This window comes from Lepus europaeus, chromosome 10 (genome assembly GCF_033115175.1).
Source record: "Lepus europaeus isolate LE1 chromosome 10, mLepTim1.pri, whole genome shotgun sequence".
Lineage (NCBI taxonomy): Eukaryota > Metazoa > Chordata > Mammalia > Lagomorpha > Leporidae > Lepus > Lepus europaeus.
The window spans coordinates 3,250,521-3,266,708 of NC_084836.1; the positions used below are offsets into that span (position 1 = coordinate 3,250,521).

Genomic DNA, 16,188 nt, shown 5'->3' on the forward strand with positions numbered 1-16,188 from the left:
GGTGATGCACGTGCTGTCTGGAGCCAAGACGTTGCTCCCAGCCAGTGCTGGCTCTCTGCTATGGCTGAGCCCAGTGCCCAGAGCACGGACCACGCTCTCACGCCGGGAAGAAGGGGAAGCCGAGGCCTGCAGGTGGGGCCCAGCCTCAGTCTCAGCCCTGTTGGGCAGGGTGGGCTACCTCTGCACCCTCGGGGCACCTCGGGGCTGGGCGGGGTGGTCGTGGTGCCCTGAGGTTCCAGTGGCCACTTGCGCTGTGGCTCCAGCCAAGGGGGCACTGGAGAAGGAACCGCACATTCTTGAGCCCTGTGATCACGGCCCAGGACGGGCTCGGGCCCCGGGACCCAGCCAAGCGAGGATGCAGCCCCTCCCTCTGCAAACAGCTGTCCCGTCAGCTCCATCTGCCACGCGGGGGTCTGTGCACCCCCGGAGGGGCTGCCTGGCCTTGATGAAGACTGAGAGACAGGGGCCGGGAGAGGAGGAGGGCAGGGGTTCAGGGACAGGAGGCAGAGTGTGGTGAGGAGGTGGCCGTCCAGCAGGCCACAGCAGGGACCCTGGGCGGCAACTGGAGCCCGGGCCACCTGGCCTGCACTACCCCTGGCCTCCTGGCTCCACCAGGCCCCGGCATCCAGACCAGCGTGGGGAGGGCGGGCAGCCGGCGGGAGTGAGGGCTCTGTAGGGAACTCTGGGGGACTGCCCGGCCGGAGCGGGCATCGGGCAGGCAGCATGACCAAGGCACTGCCGGGCTGCACGGGCGGCTGCTGCAGGGGCCGCTTTCGGGAGAGGCAGAGATCCAAGCAAAGGTGACCGTGGGGTGGGTGAGGGGCGGGGGAGACTGACAGGGAGGAAGCCCATACACACCATCTCCAGGGGGCCGCCCTTGGTCCGGGACCCCCAGCCCACATCCTGGCAGGTGTCCTCAACCGTGTACCCCTCATCCCAGGCACCAAGCCCTGCAGTTCCAGCTCAGACTGTCCCCCAAACCTCGCCCCCCAGCCCACCCTGCTAGCCGTCTGCCTCCCTCTGCTCCCTCCCCCAGGAAGCCACTCACCCCCCCCCCCAACTCTAGCCCCTGCCAGCCGCAAGCTTGGGCCCAGTCCTTCTTTCTTGTCCCCTGGTCCACAGCTCTTAGACCTTTGCTCACGCCGAGCCTCTCCTGATGAGCTCCTGTCCCCTCCCCGCCCTGAACCCCGGTATAGGTGGGAAGCCCTCCCCCATTGCAAGCGGCGGAGTTGGGCTGCCATTGGCTCCCACAGTCCCTGCACCACCTTCTTCCCTGCTTCCCACATTGTGAGCCCGGGGTTCCCCTCAGGTCCGGGGACTCCTGTGACAGGGCCAGGGACCTGCCCGGGGCCGTGGGTGGACATGGCTGTGGATGGTTTCTCCCACTTTTTCTCCCGTTCATTCGTTCATTCGCTGGGGGATGTCTTGTCTGGGGCAGAGCTGGGGCCCCCGCAGCAGGTGCCCCACAGCCGTGAGTTCTGGCCCAGTCTTGCAAGGCCGGGCTCCGAGATGAGGCTGGCGGGGCCTCGACAGCTGACAAAGGGCCTCTCCCGCAGCCGTGGGGCCACAGCTAATGATTCCCTATCTTTAATCAGACCTGGCTGGCAGGCGCATTCGATCCGGGTAAATGAGTACCTGGGGTCAGGGCTGGCTCTGGGAATCAGCCTTCCAGGGCTGCGGAGGGAGGCCCAAGGAAAACACAGGGCTGCACCGCGGAGGGCCCTGTGGGGCTAGGGTGCGAGAGCAGCAAAGGCTGGGCCGGGACCTCGGCTTCCGGGGCGGCGCGGCCGGGCCTCACGGAGGGGTGAGGGTCTGAGCACCTGGTGCCCTCAGTGCCCTGCTGGGCCCCAGCAGACATGGACCACACCCCATGGGCACGCCAGGCCCTTGTGGAACAGCCACACTGCTAGGCTCTGAGCACACGTGGGGCCCATGCCAGGCTGGGGAATGGGATGGGTGGGCCAGAGACCTGCAGCAAGGTCCCACGCGGCCCGGGGCCTCAGTGCACCTGCTGCTAGCGCAGTGGCTCCCTGGGCGGCTGTGGGGAGAACTCAACAAGACGTATTGGATAAGCCCTGCCAGGGCCTCAGGGTGCCGGGGTGGGGGGGAACCTGCCGCTAACAACCCGGGTCTTTCTTACTAGCTAAGTAGAAAAGCGGAGGAGAGCGACAGACACGCAGAGAGCACTCCCATCTGCTGGCTCCTTCCCGGCGTGCCCACGACAGCCAGAGCAGGGCCAGGATGAGTGGCAGAGGCTGGGTCCGGGCTCGGGGTGGGGGTGCGGCTGGAAAGCACCTGCGCTGAGCGGCCGCCCCGTCTGTCGCCGGCAGGTTCTGGAAGACCGCATGAAGCTGGAGTGCAAGTGCCACGGCGTGTCGGGCTCCTGCACCACCAAGACCTGCTGGACCACGCTGCCCAAGTTCCGCGAGGTGGGCCACTTGCTGAAGGAGAAGTACAACGCGGCCGTGCAGGTGGAGGTGGTGCGCGCCAGCCGCCTGCGGCAGCCCACCTTCCTGCGCATCAAGCAGCTGCGCAGCTACCAGAAGCCCATGGAGACGGACCTGGTGTACATCGAGAAGTCGCCCAACTACTGCGAGGAGGACGCGGCCACGGGCAGCGTGGGCACGCAGGGCCGCCTGTGCAACCGCACCTCGCCCGGCGCCGACGGCTGCGACACCATGTGCTGCGGCCGCGGCTACAACACCCACCAGTACACCAAGGTGTGGCAGTGCAACTGCAAGTTCCACTGGTGCTGCTTCGTCAAGTGCAACACCTGCAGCGAGCGCACCGAGGTCTTCACCTGCAAGTGAGGGGCTGCGGCCCCGCCCCTCCTCCCGCAGGCCCCGCCCCTGGCCTGCACCCGCTGCCTCCCGGAGCCCAGCAGACTCCTCCCCTTGTCTCCCGGAGCCTCCACCCAAGGAGGGTGTCCCCGAGACCAGCGTGACGGCGAGACTCCGGGGTCCCCTTCCCCGCCGCTGTTTCCCGGCCTCCTGGCCAGAGTTATTTATGCGTCCCGGGTTGTCAGAAGAGGATTCGCAGCACCCCAACTCCACGCTCCAACCCGGCCAGGCCTCTCTGTGCCCCCTTACTGCGGGAGCTGCGGGTGGTGCTGGGGCCCCAGGAGCCAGCTGGGCAGGGGCCTGGACGCCGACCCCAGAGTCCCTCCTTTTGAAAATCAGGTTAGGCAAATCAAAAAGGCACTGCTGAGGGTCTCCCTGCCACCTCCCCCCGTCATCCCCCTCTCTGCAGCCGGCCTGACCTCCAGCAGCTGGGGTGGGGTGCCGAGCAGGGGCACGGCCAGGGACTCCGCGTGCAGGGAGCTGCTGACCCGAGAACACACCGGGGCTCCCAGCGTGGCCCGGGGAACCTGGGGAACCGGCCCCTCCCACAGCCCTTTTGCGTGTCTCTGAGGGTCTCCCTGGCCCGGTCCTGTCTTCTCACCCCGACCTTGATGCTGAGAAAGCTCAGACCCAGGGCGGGGCCCTCACCGCACCACAGCCCTGCCTGCTGTCCTGGAGACACCTCCCCGAGGGTCGTCCTTGCCTCGCCCCAGAAACTTCAAGACCGGAGTGCTGGGAGGGGGCCCACTGGAGTGTGGGGAGAGAACCGGAAGCCAGGACTCAGGACCGTGTGGCCCTGCTGGACGCTCCGCCCCTGAGATGCAGGGGGTGGGGCTTCTGGTGCCCCCACTGCCCACTGCCCCTCCCTGGGGGGCTTTCTGGGAGGCCTGGACATCAGCCTGGGGCTGCGACCCCTGTCGGGGCTCCGCCTGCATCTCCTCGTGCCCCTCCCGCTGCCAGGATGCTCTGGGCTGCCCAGAACGCCCCACCCCACCCCAGCCCCCTGCTCACTCCTCCACGTCCAGGGACACCTCCGAGCGCACAGACCGGCGTCCTGTGCCGTGGGATCTGGTTAACTTATGTTGTTATATAGCGTCAAATGTCTATAGTCTTAAGTTATTGTGACCTACACTGGGTTCTGGAGGGGCGCCCCCGCCCCAGGCTCCTCCTCTGCTTGAAATGGATCCTCGGGGGCCCCTGTTGCCACCGAGTCACTCGCACTGTCCCTGGGCCCCCAGGCGCCCAGCTGAGACCCCGCCCTCCCCGTCAGTCCTCGGTGGGCATGGCCCTGGGCAGCGAGCGGGGTCCTCTGCCTGGCGGGGGAGGGGAGGCGCTGGGTGTCCTTGGAGCGCCCACTTCTGACAGGCTGTGTCGCCGGCCTCCCCTGTAGGGGAGCGCTCGGCCCAATAAAAGCTGGAATCGGAGAAGTGAGTGTGTGATCCCCACGCGGTGCTCCACTCCCCCGGCCCTTGTCCTGGGTGGCTCCTCCCCAAAACCGGCCCTGCTGGCGCTGGACACAGACCCTGAGGCCTTCCTGGCCAGCGCTGGGCTACGGGGAGCCTGGAGCCCAGAGCAGACCCTCGGGCTGGGCAGGTGTGGCCCTCAGAAGGGGGTGAGAGGTCCTGGGCTGGCTCCCTGTCCCCGTGCCTCCCACTTCTGAGCCGAGATGGGGTCTGGCTCGGGGCCCTGTGGGTCTCTCCAGCGGTGTCTGGTGGTTTAGGCCCCAGTGCCCCCAGGGGCCTTCCTTGCCCCCACCAGGCCTTGCTGCTCCTCCCCGGGGCCCAGCCGGGGGCCGTGGTAACCGGGGCTGGGGATGGCATTCCTGCCGAGGGCTGGAAGGCATGCGGCGGGGCCGGTTTGGCCACTGCCCGCTGCCCGGCAGCTTGGCATAGGGCGGAACCGCTGATCAAACAGCCTGGTCCTCCTGGCTGCACCCAGCCGGCACCCACGGAGCTGGCCCCAGAGCCAGAGCCATTGCAGCGGCCTCCGGGTGGGCTTTGCCTGGGCGGAGTACGGGACCTCGAGGCCGAACCCTGTCCCCTCCTGGCAGGCAGGCAGCCTCCGGGGTGACCCTCCCCGAGGTGCAGGCTCTGCAGCGGGAGGTGGCCCGGGGCCAGGATGCGGTGGTCGGCGGGGCCCAGGCCAGGGCCCTTTGGCAGGAGGCCCCGCTTCCCCGCGAGACAGTAAGCAACGGGCAGTGGCGGCGGCAGAGGAACGCCGGCGTCCGGCTACTCCCACGGGGCCAGGAATGAGGAAGGAGCGCCCAGAATGCCCCAGCTCTGGTGCCCAGACTCTGCTCGCTTCTTGGCCACGGTTCAAGCCCAGGGCCAGCCTCCCAGGGCTGCCTGCTCATCCTCCACGGGGCCCTGGCGAGGCGGGAGCCCCCGCCCCAACCAATGTCCCCACACTCTCCACCTCGGAGGTTAAATTTCAGGAGCGCTTCTCCAGCGACCCCCCCACCAGGAGCCCATTGTTCCCCGAGGGTGATGCCCCCACCCCCAGCACTGGGCCTTCCTGCCTCCCATCTGGCCTTGCGGGTATCCCCAGACACCGGCAAGTCACAGGGGCCCCGTTGTGGGTGGGGGGATTGGGTGACCCTGTAGCTGGGGAGCTCTTCCCACCCCCACCCTTCTACCTGCCCCACCCAGGCCTCGCCCAGCCCCATGGGGTGCCAGCCCCTTGGCTCCCTCTCTGCTCCCCAAGTGGTGGGCAGCGCCTTGTGGGGTGCACCTGCTGCCCGAGGCTGCCTGGGGGAGAGGGAGGGGTTGGGCCTGTTCCTCCACACCCTGAGCCTCCTCCCTTCTGTAGAATGAGATGAACAGAGCCTCTGCCCTGGGCCACCCAGCCTCCCTCTCCCAAGTGCTAGTACTGCACCCGCCCCTCGGGGCCGCCCTGCCGTCCACTCAGCAGGTCTGAGCTCACGGGGCCCTGTGGCCCAGCTGGGCAGACTGTCTCCTCGGTGTGGCCTTTGGAGCCCTTCATGAACTTCAGCCTCACTGCCCGCTGCCCCCAGCCCCCTGCACGCTGCCCCTCCCTGCCTGGGCCCCCTCTCCTCTACCCTGCTCTCTCCCTTCCCTGCACCACAGTTTCTCAGAATCTGTTGGGAGGGAGGGCTCCCCCCGGCCCTGTCCTCCCTCTCTCCCCTCACTAGTAGGGGTCCTGTTTCCGGGGTGCTCTGTGCACCCCTGTACTAGCCTTGGGCCTGGACCACAGGCACCTGTGACCTTCCCAACACCCTTCCCAGAACACAGGTCAGTGCCAGTTCCATTTCACAGATGGCCAAAGTGAGGCACCGAGAAGGGGAGGAACTGACCCAGAGGTTCGGGGCGGGGGTCGGAGGCCCACCGACCCTGTCCAAGGCCACACAGAGAGGGCAGGGAGTGAGAGACCGAGGCGGGTCTCAGAGAGCAGCTTGACAAGTGCCACTGTCTTCACCAAGGACGGGACAAGAAAGACTGGGTTGAAGAGCAGCAGGCAAGATCTGGGTGAGACACCTGGCTGAACTGGTGAGGGCCATTTTCTCCCTGGAGGAGGGAGGAAGGGCTGACATCCTGGGCGAGGCGGGGCTGGTGGGGCTGCAGCCTGGGAGGAGGCCGGGGAGGGGTGGCGGCAGGCGGCCATTGGAAGTTGCTGATGCGACAGGGGAGCCCGGCCCTCCGAGCACCGCCCCTGGGCCACAACGCCCAGCTGATGGCAGCCTGGACCACTTCTGGGTCCCTCTCTGGGATTCTGCCACCACCCAGGGCTCTCTGGAGCCCGGGAGGAGAGGCCCAGGGCAGGGGCAGGCAGCTGGCCAAAGGCACCGGTGAGGGAGCCCCAGGGCCAGAGCCCCCCATAGCCCACCGGGCTCCAGGGGTAGGTGTCGCCCACCCAGCCCTTCTCTGAGACCCCCACCCCAGGCTCTCCTAAGGGCATTTGGCTCTGGCCCTGGGCGGCCCTATCTGTTCTCTGCACACTGCAGGACCCCGTGCTGCCAAGGGAGCCCCCCTCTCAGCACCGCCCGGAACCTCACCAGCAGGCACCAAGGGAGGAGGCCGGGCTGCAGGTCAGGAGTCCTCTTACTCCACCTGCAGGCAGAGAGCCGGCGGCTGCACGGCAGGCCTGGGCTGCCATCCAGCTGCCGGACTCCGGGTGGGCGGCCCGCTCCACCTCCGCCCCCACCCGAGACCTGACAGTGGCCTCAGGGCCTCAGCTGGGCCCTGCCGGAGGTCTCGGCTGTGGACGCCCGGCTGCAGGCTCTGCCCTGGACCCCAGTGCACCCCGCCGCCTTCCCAAGGCCCCTCCCCGGGTTTCCGGCTGCAACCTCCTCGCTCCGTTCACTAGACTCATTTCTCCCCTGGCCCGTCTAGCCTGGCCGGCCATTGTGGGTCTCAGAACTGAGTACAGAAGGGGCTTGTCCTCAGCAGCGCCAGGCCAGAGAGGGGGACAGAGGACCAATACACAGGCCCCTCTGCTTCCAGCAGCCAGGCCGGGGAGCACACAGGGCCCGGGGCCGGGCCTTGGGGGCACTCCAACGGCTTCCTGGAGGAGGCTGCGTCAGAACCCGGATCAGGAGCAGAAATGGAAAGGAGCAGAGGCGTGGGAGGGAGGCCGGGAGCCAGGTCAGAGGGAGCATGGGTGCTGGGACAGGGGCGAGTGGAACTGCCGAAACTGACAAGTTTCCAGAAGGTTCCAGAAGATTCCAGGAGGATAGAGGACTCTTACCCTTGAGCCCTGTGGTTGCTGGCATAGGGCAGGAGCTCTCACCGCCACACCCCTCGTGGCCAACTCAGGCAAAGAGCCAGGGAGCCAGCCAACTTTCCCGAACCCAGGCTGCCTGCTGCGCACCCAAGAAAAATTGGGCTGGGAGCAGGGTGGGGAGCGAGGGCTGGCACCGGGACCCTCTGGGGATGCTCCTGGTCCCGGTGCCCTCCACCAGGGGCTGTCAGTGACCTGGGCTGGGCTGGAAGACCAGGCTGAGCAGCCCACCGGAAGCCTGGGTCCCAGTAGCTCTCTGGTCTGGCTGACCCCAAGGGGCCTTGCTCGCTGTGGGCCCAGGCCGGCGGGGGGCACCGAGCAGGGCCCTCCTGCCCCTCTGAGCTGACAAGGCCTTGAGTGTCTGCTTCTCTGCCGATTGGTGGGAGTGGGGGGCACCTGCCTGGCCAGCTCAGCGACGGGCCCTGGCACAGACCCGATGACTAACGCCGGCTCTCCTGGGTTCCCAGGCCAGAGGGATCGATGGAATCGCAATGGCAAACACTCTGGGAGGGGGAGCCTGCCAGGGGCGACAGGCGTGAGTCACAGGACCTGCCTGGAGGCCCAAGCAGGCAGGCAGGCAGGCGGGCCTTCTGCAGGGAGGGGCACTCCCCCGTCTCCAAGGGGCCTGCTCTGGGCTAAAGGGGCCATGCTGGTGGGGGGGAGGGGGCTGCAGCAGGCAGGCCTCAGGCCGGCAGGGGATAGGATCTCTGCCCCCTATACTAGTGGAATCCAAGCACGGTTTGATCCCCACGTGATAAGAGGCAAGTGTGTAGCCCTGAGCTCCGGTCTAATGTCAAAGGCCCTCCCTGGGTGCCCGGTCCCCTACGCTGCCCACCTGGGCCTGGCAGCAGCTCAGCCCTGTGCTGCCTCCACGGAGCGCAGCCCTGACCCGTTTCTGGTACCTTCCCTACTCCTGGGCGGGCAGCCCCCTGAGATGGGGGCCAGACCAGGCCTTGCAGGGCCGGTGGGGTAGGGGGGTCCTGCAGGGACCGAGATGCGCCTACTTGTAGTCTTAAGACAACCCCAACACATGCAACAGGCAGTGCAAACGCCTGTCTTCCTGCAAAGGCTTGGCCGGTGCTCCCATGGGCCGTGGCTGAACCTGCTGCGCCACGCCTCCCCGGACCACCTCCCTGTGCAGAGAAGACCCTCTCCTCCTGAGCTCCCCACCAGCACCCACCACAGAGAGAGTGAATGAGGGAGAGACTGGACGAGTGAGGGAGTGAACTGACAAGTGGCAGAATGGGCACAAAATAGAACCGCGGGGCAGTGAGTGAGCAGGGCCTTCTGTGAGGGGCACACTGGGGCCACGAGCAGGGTCAGCCCAGCCCCAGGCCAGCCCCAGCCCCGTCTACGTCCACGTCCATGTGCACGGGCTGGCTGTTCTTGGCCCAGAGTGGCCTCCAGTCTTCCGGGAAGCTGCCAGCGCCTGCAGACAGACACAGGAGCGGGAGCCCAGGGCCGAGTCACCCCGAGCCATGCTGGGCCTGTGAGCATCCGCTCGGCACCCTGCCCAAGAGCCTGTTCTGTGCTGGCCCAGAGCCGAGGCCGGGTCCCCGTGCACAAGTGTGGCCGCGTTCCCTGTGTGGGGCCGGACATCCCAGCCCCTCTGGCCTCAGTTTCCTCATCTGTAAGGGGGGGCTATCTCCCCTCCCAGCCGCGTGAGGGTTAAATAGCCCCGAGAAGCGTGCCAGGCACGCAGGAAGCACCAGACCCATGGTGGTGGAAACCACACAGCTCATGGAAGCCAGGACCCAGCAGTGCCTCCTCCTCCGTGGTGCAGGGAGAGCCCGGCGGGGTGGGGCGGCCCCCAGCACCTCCGCACTGGACACCCACAGCAACAGCTGGGGGCTGTTGCCCTCGGCACCTGCCACCCCCAGCCCAGCTTCATCCAGGTCCTGAGCCCCTGGGGAGCGGAGCACAGTCCCCTACAGCCTAAAGTTCCTAAGGGGGCGGCTCCTGACTGGACAAGTTCCTGCGCCCGAGGAGCCTGTGTTTCTTTATCGGGCACAGGGCTCCTGTGTGGGCAGGAGTGGCGCGGGGGCTGAGCCAGGTCCCGCGTGCCCAGCGGCCAGGACAGTGCGTGTCGAGGGTACAGCAGCTGCCGGGGCAGTGGCGCCTCCTGGGTGCCGGGAGCTGCCGGGGATGGTGAGGCAGGGCAGAGGGGCGGGAGGGGGGGGGGTCGGCTCGCAAACCAACTTGGGTCCTTGAACACACATGGACCGCAGCATCCATTGAAACTGCAGGCTCCTATTCACCCCCACGGGTCCGAAGCGGCCCAGGAACACCCTGATGGCTGGGATCCTGGGAGACGCCTTGGGATCTCACTGGGTAACCACATAGCCCTTGGGGACGACAGCAGTGCTCCTGGGAGCCGGAGTGGCTGAGACATCTGGGGCTGGGGGACCTCCCTTCTTGGGCCCGTCTGCTGCCTCGCCTTCCAGGGGATGGCCCCGAGTTCTTGTGGGAGCCACAGCGCAGGTGGGGAAGGAGCCGAGACACCAGCTTGTTGGGGGGGGGAGCGGCTGGCAGCCCCCACCCCGGGAAGGGAGAGCGCGGCTTCCTTTTAATTAAAGTTCTGCCCAGGGCCTGCATTTCAGGAAAGGGCAAGTGTGGATGCAGAATAATTAGCCGGACAAAAGGCAAATCCCTCAGCCTCTCTCCAGGGCTGCGCACAGGTTAATTGGCTGACGCTCCTGCCCCCAGCCAGAGGCCGGCTTTGCCGCCTCCCACTGCTCACTGACCCCGAGGCCACACCTGCCCGCTGTCTGTCGTGGGAACCCAGCAGGGCTCCAGTCACCCTCTGATCCACCGGCCCGCCCCTCTGCCCAGTCCCCACCCTCCCTCCCCCCACCCCCGCCGGGGGCCTTCGAAGCTCCCGCTGGCCACAGGACAGCCTCTCAGCCTGGACCCCGTCCTAACTCCTCTTCTGGGGGCAGGCACCTCTCTCTTGTGCCCACAGGGCTGTCAGGGCAGCCATCGCTGCTGCTGCTCGGACGACCACCCGGGCTCGTCCAGCCCCGTTCTCATCACCGCCGGGGACTGGGGGCTGAGCCCGAGGTCCAGCACTCAGGGGGTGCTCAGTCTTTCATGCAGGCTTGTGGGTCAGGGGTCTCCTGCTGGCCCAGCCACGGCCACAGCCACGGACGACAGGCTGCCTTCCAGTCCACGCCCTGCACCTATGTGGAAGATTCTGGTGCAAAGCCAGGAGGGGGCCGGGGAAGGAGGCTGATGACTGCTCCAGGGCGACTCTGGTCACCAGGTTCCCAAATGGGCCAGGGCGCCTGGGGGAGGCCATTTCCACCCGACACACCCACTCCCCTGCTACAGGAGGCCGGCCGACACCCTGGGCGGGCAAGATGCACACAGGCCGGCTTCTGGTTTGGGCCCAGGAGGCCCTGTGGCCGGGCGCGGTCAGGGTCTGGCCGAAGGTCACACAGTAGCCAGAGGAAGCGGGGGGAGGGCGGGGGGGCGGGGAGTGTCTTCCCAGTGCCCCGTGTGGGGCTCAGAGAGGGGGGCCTGGCCAGAGGTCACCGCAGGGCTCCCAGGGCTGCCCCCACCGTGCAGGCGTGCAGGCGGTGAGTCAGCCCCACGGCCGCCCGGGGCTGCGGCGGGGCCAGCCCAGTCCCACGGAGGCTGTAGGGACAGCTGTTTATTTTTCTTGCAATGAAGGCTGACGGCGGGGTGGGGGCGGGGGGTGGCATGGGCCGAGGGAGCTGACCCTGCTGGTTCTCACACTCAGGCTCCCTGGGAGCCCCTGAAAGGGAAGGGGGGGCCCCGGGCCCAGCTGCTGGGGGTGGGGCCTGGGGCCTCCCTGCCACACTCCCGGGGCGGCCGGCCAAAGCCAATGCCGCAGGCCAGTTCCTGGAGCGGGGTGTTGGGGTTTCCGAGGTCGGGAAAGAACTGGCACAGCTTGGTTCATGATGTCACCGGCCCAACCCCAGCCCCAGCCTGGCCCAGGCCCTATTCCTGCTGCCTTGGGTGCCCTGGGGCTGCTAAGGGCTGTGGGATGACCCCGGGGGGTGCTCAGGTGCCCATGCCTACATGGCCCTCCCTGGGGCTGGAGCCACCAATGGGGCCCCTCGGAGGCAGGGCTGCAGGAGGGGAACTTTCCCAAAGGTCACTCCTCTGGGGGGGGGGGTGCTACAGAAACACGGACCCTCCCCCCAGCAGGCCCTGAGCAGGTGTCAGCACCGGCGGAATAAGGATGGGGGACATCTCCCCCCTCCCTCACTGGGATTTCCAGATCAGGCTGCGAATGCTGTCTGCTTCGGGACCTCCGGGGTGGGAAAAATGTCAGAAACCAAGCCCTGCCGGAGCCGGAGCCAGCACCCAGCTCCGGAGCGGGACATGGGCGGCACCCAGACTCCAGCGGAAAGGGCGGGGCGCACTGCCGTCCTCGGGGGTGTCACTCATGTCGGACTCTTTTTTCAAAACTAGACTTTAGAAGAAGAAATCGTTGTTTGTTTATTTGAAAGGCAGAGTGACAAGAGAGATGGAGGCACGGAGATCTTCCCTCCCCTGGTTCACTCCCCAGACAGCCTCAAAGGACAGAGCTGGGCCAGAGTGAAGCCCGGGGCCAGGAACTCCACCCAAGGTTCCCACGCGGGTGGCAGGGAAGCCCCAGTGCCTCCTCTGCTGCTCTCCCAGGCGCATCAGCAGGGAGCGGGCCTGGAAGCGGGGCAGCCGGGACTCGAACCGGTGCCCCGAAATGGGATGCGAGCGTCGCAAGCAGCAGCTCGACCTGCTGGCCGCACGGCTGCTCCTGAGCAGACTTAACCCTGCAGAGCCGTTGTGCTTTACAGAAAACCCGAGGGCAAGTGCGGGGGTCCCGGTCGGGCACCCCGAGAGCTTCCCTGATCAACTGTGCGTCAGTGCGGTGGAAAACAGGATTAAAAGCCAAGTTTATTCTGCTGCGTTTGGGAGACCCTCGCAGTGTCGTGCACAAATGCGTGTTTGCTGTGAAGACCCCTCATTGGCGTGGATTCCCAAGCAAACCAACGAGCCCACTTTGAAGTCCATTTCCCCGGGAACCCGAGGTCTCTGATTGCCACTGGCAACTGATGACACCTCACTGGCTTTAGCTCTTGGGCGCAGCCCCCACCCCGCCGGCTCTGGGGGCTCCCCGGGGTTGGACAGATGCACAGCATCCCACGGATGAGTCTCAGCGGCCCGAAAATCCCAGCTCCACCTGCTCACAGGTCTCCTGCCACCCCGGCCCAGCTGTGCCTGTCCAGGACGGCATGGAGCTGGACTCCCACGGCAGCCTCCGCCCACGGCCCCCTGCGACTTCCCGTGCTGAATAGCGACCACCGCACCATGTGCCCGCCACGTCGTGTGCGCCCGGCACCTCTGGGGGCCGGCGTCCCGTACTAGGAAGCTTGGGCGCTGCTCTTTTGGGTCACAGAAACAGCCGGGGCTATTTTTGAGAGATGCCGAGGTTCGTGGCGGCTTTGGCTGCTGCCTGGGGCGTGGCCGCGTGGTCCCTGATGCACCTGGCAGGCAGGGAGGCCGGGAAGTGGGTGGGGGCCCATCCTCACCTCTGTGCCTTGGTGTTTTTTTGTTTTTGTTTTTGTTTTTTTTTTTTGACAGGCAGAGTGGACAGTGAGAGAGAGAGAGACAGAGAGAAAGGTCTTCCTTTGCCATTGGTTCACCCTCCAGTGGCTGCCCGGCTGGTGCGCTGTGGCCGGCGCACCGCGCTGATCCGAAGGCAGGAGCCAGGTGCTTCTCCTGGTCTCCCATGGGGTGCAGGGCCCAAGCACTTGGGCCATCCTCCACTGCACTCCTGGGCCACAGCAGAGAGCTGGACTGGAAGAGGGGCAACCAGGATAGAATCCGGCGCCCCGACCGGGACTAGAACCCGGTGTGCCGGCGCCGCAAGGCGGAGGATTAGCCTAGTGAGCCGCGGCGCCGGCTCTTGGTGGGTTTTTGTGTCGGGCTCTGGAGCCTGGCTGTGGGGGTGGGAGAAGAGGCGGACCTGACTGCTACAACGGGGCGGGGCCCCCTTGCCTGAGGCAGACGTCGCTCACTGCCAGCTCCACAACATCTGGATGAGGAGACCCCACACACCTGAGAAGGTGCCCTGGTCCCTCTGCCCCCCAAAGGGTCGGGGGAGGACGAGGACAGCCCCTGGCTGAGTCTGCTTCCTCACCTGCGGATCAGGGACCAGGACCGCAGCCCCGCCCCCCCCGCCCCCCCAACGCCAGGTCAGGCAATGGCAGAAAGCGTGCAGTGCCGGCTCAGCCTGGGCGTGTCGAGCTCAGTCGCCGGGGGCTGCCTGGATCAGCCCACAGAGGAGACGGGGCCAGAGATCCCAAGGGACTGGGACACACTTTTGCAGACACACAGGTGTGTGCTGGGTGAGTCTACACAGCCAGCCCCGCTGTGTGCTGTGTCTACACAGCCAGCACAGGTATGTGCTGTGTCTACACGGCCAGCCCAGGTGTGTGCTGTGGTGGGTCTACATGGCCAGCCCAGGTGTGTGCTGTGTCTACACGGCCAGCCCAGGTGTGTGCTGTGTCTACACAGGCAGCCCAGGTATGTGCTGTGTGGGTCTACATGGCCAGCCCAGGTGTGTGCTGTGTGTGTCTACACAGGTAGCCCAGGTGTGTGCTGTGTGGGTCTACATGGCCAGCCCAGGTGTGTGCTGTGTCTACACGGCTAGCCCAGGTGTGTGCTGTGTCTACACAGGCAGCCCAGGTATGTGCTGTGTCTACACAGCCAGCCCAGGTGTGCTGTGTCTACACAGGCAGCCCAGGTGTGTGCTGTGTCTACACGGCCAGCCCAGGTATGTGCTGTGTCTACACGGTCAGCCCAGGTGTGTGCTGTGTCTACACGGCCAGCCCAGGTGTGTGTGTCTACATGGCCAGCCCAGGTGTGTGCTGTGTCTACACGGCCAGCCCAGGTGTGTGCTATGTCTACACAGGCAGCCCAGGTGTGTGCTGTATGGTCTACACAGGTAGCCCAGGTGTGTGCTGTATGGGTCTACACAGCCAGCCCAGGTGTGCTGTGTCTACACAGCCAGCCCAGGTGTGTGCTGTGTCTACACGGCCAGCCCAGGTGTGTGCTGTGTCTACACAGGCAGCCCAGGTGTGTGCTGTGTCTACACGGCCAACCCAGGTGTGTGCTGTGTCTACACAGCCAGCCCAGGTGTGTGCTGTGTCTACATGGCCAGCCCAGGTGTGTGCTGTGTGGGTCTACATGACCAGCCCAGGTGTGTGCTGTGTCTACACGGCCAGCCCAGGTGTGTGCTGTGTCTACAAGGCCAGCCCAGGTGTGTGCTGTGTGGGTCTACATGGCCAGCCCAGGTGTGTGCTGTGTCTACACGGCCAGCCCAGGTTGTGTGCTGTGTCTACACGGCCCAGCCCAGGTGTGTGCTGTGTCTACACAGGCAGCCCAGGTGTGTGCTGTGTCTACATGGCCAGCCCAGGTGTGTGCTGTGTGGGTCTACATGGCCAGCCCAGGTGTGTGCTGTGTCTACACGGCCAGCCCAGGTGTGTGCTATGTCTACACAGGCAGCCCAAGGTGTGTGCTGTATGGTCTACACAGGCAGCCCAGGTGTGTGCTGTATGGGTCTACACGGCCAGCCCAGGTATGTGCTGTGTCTACACAGGCAGCCCAGCTGTGTGCTGTGTCTACATGGCCAGCCCAGGTGTGTGCTGTGTCTACACGGCCAGCCCAGGTGTGTGCTGTGTCTACACGGCCAGCCCAGGTGTGTGCTGTGTCTACACAGCCAGCCCAGATGTGTGCTGTGTGTGTCTACACGGCCAGCCCAGGTGTGTCTGTGTGGGTCTACACAGGCAGCCCAGGTGTGTGCTATGTGGGTCTACATGGCCAGCCCAGGTGTGCGTGTCTACACAGCCAGCCTAGGTGTGTGCTGTGTGTGTCTACACGGCCAGCCCAGGTGTGTGCTGTGTCTACACAGGCAGCCCAGGTGTGTGCTGTGTCTACACAGCCAGCCCAGGTTGTGTGCTGTGTGGGTCTACACAGGCAGCCCAGGTGTGTGCTGTGTCTACACAGCCAGCCCAGGTGTGCTGTGTCTACACGGCCAGCCCAGGTGTGTGTTGTGTCTACACAGGCAGCCCAGGTGTGTGCTGTATGGGTCTACACGGCCAGCCCAGGTGTGTGCTGTATGGGTCTACACGGCCAGCCCAGGTGTGTGCTGTGTCTAAGGATCCAGCCGGTGGCTGGTTACAGTCAGGGCGACACTCGGCATCTGAACACGGGCAGTGCGTACTCTGGGGAGGTGATGCCCTGATCAGTACCGGAGAGCAGCCACTCTGCCAGGTGGAGACGCAGGGGCGGGGACAGAGGCGGACTTGCAGCTCCGTCTGCGGCAGGAGAATGTTTAGCTGGTGATTCGGCCTGGGAACCGAGCTATAAATATGAGCAGCAAGGACCCCCCCACTCCCGAGCGGTGCGTTAGGGTCTGTGCCAAGTCTGTGGCCATTTTAGATAAGGGACCTGACCATGTGTGGAGTCAGGTGTCTGTGGGGGGTCCCGGGACCCAGGCCAGGACTGGAGACAAACGTAACTCAACATTTGAGTTAATCAATCGACTTGAAAGGGAAAAAGATCTCCCGGCCACTGGTTCACTCCCCAGTGCCTACAT

General features: G+C 65.9%; 1 protein-coding gene across 2 annotated transcripts in view; it reads left to right on the forward strand.

The window, feature by feature from the left end:
- The window catches only part of WNT7B (Wnt family member 7B), a 36,566-nt gene extending 33,756 nt beyond the window's left edge, over nucleotides 1–2,810 (forward strand). For both annotated transcript variants that reach the window (XM_062201913.1, XM_062201912.1), the window contains exon 4: nucleotides 2,331–2,810. In XM_062201913.1, the coding sequence (XP_062057897.1) occupies nucleotides 2,331–2,810 (480 nt within the window). The remainder of the gene's footprint in view (nucleotides 1–2,330) is intronic.
- The last annotated feature ends 13,378 nt before the right edge of the window (nucleotides 2,811–16,188 follow it).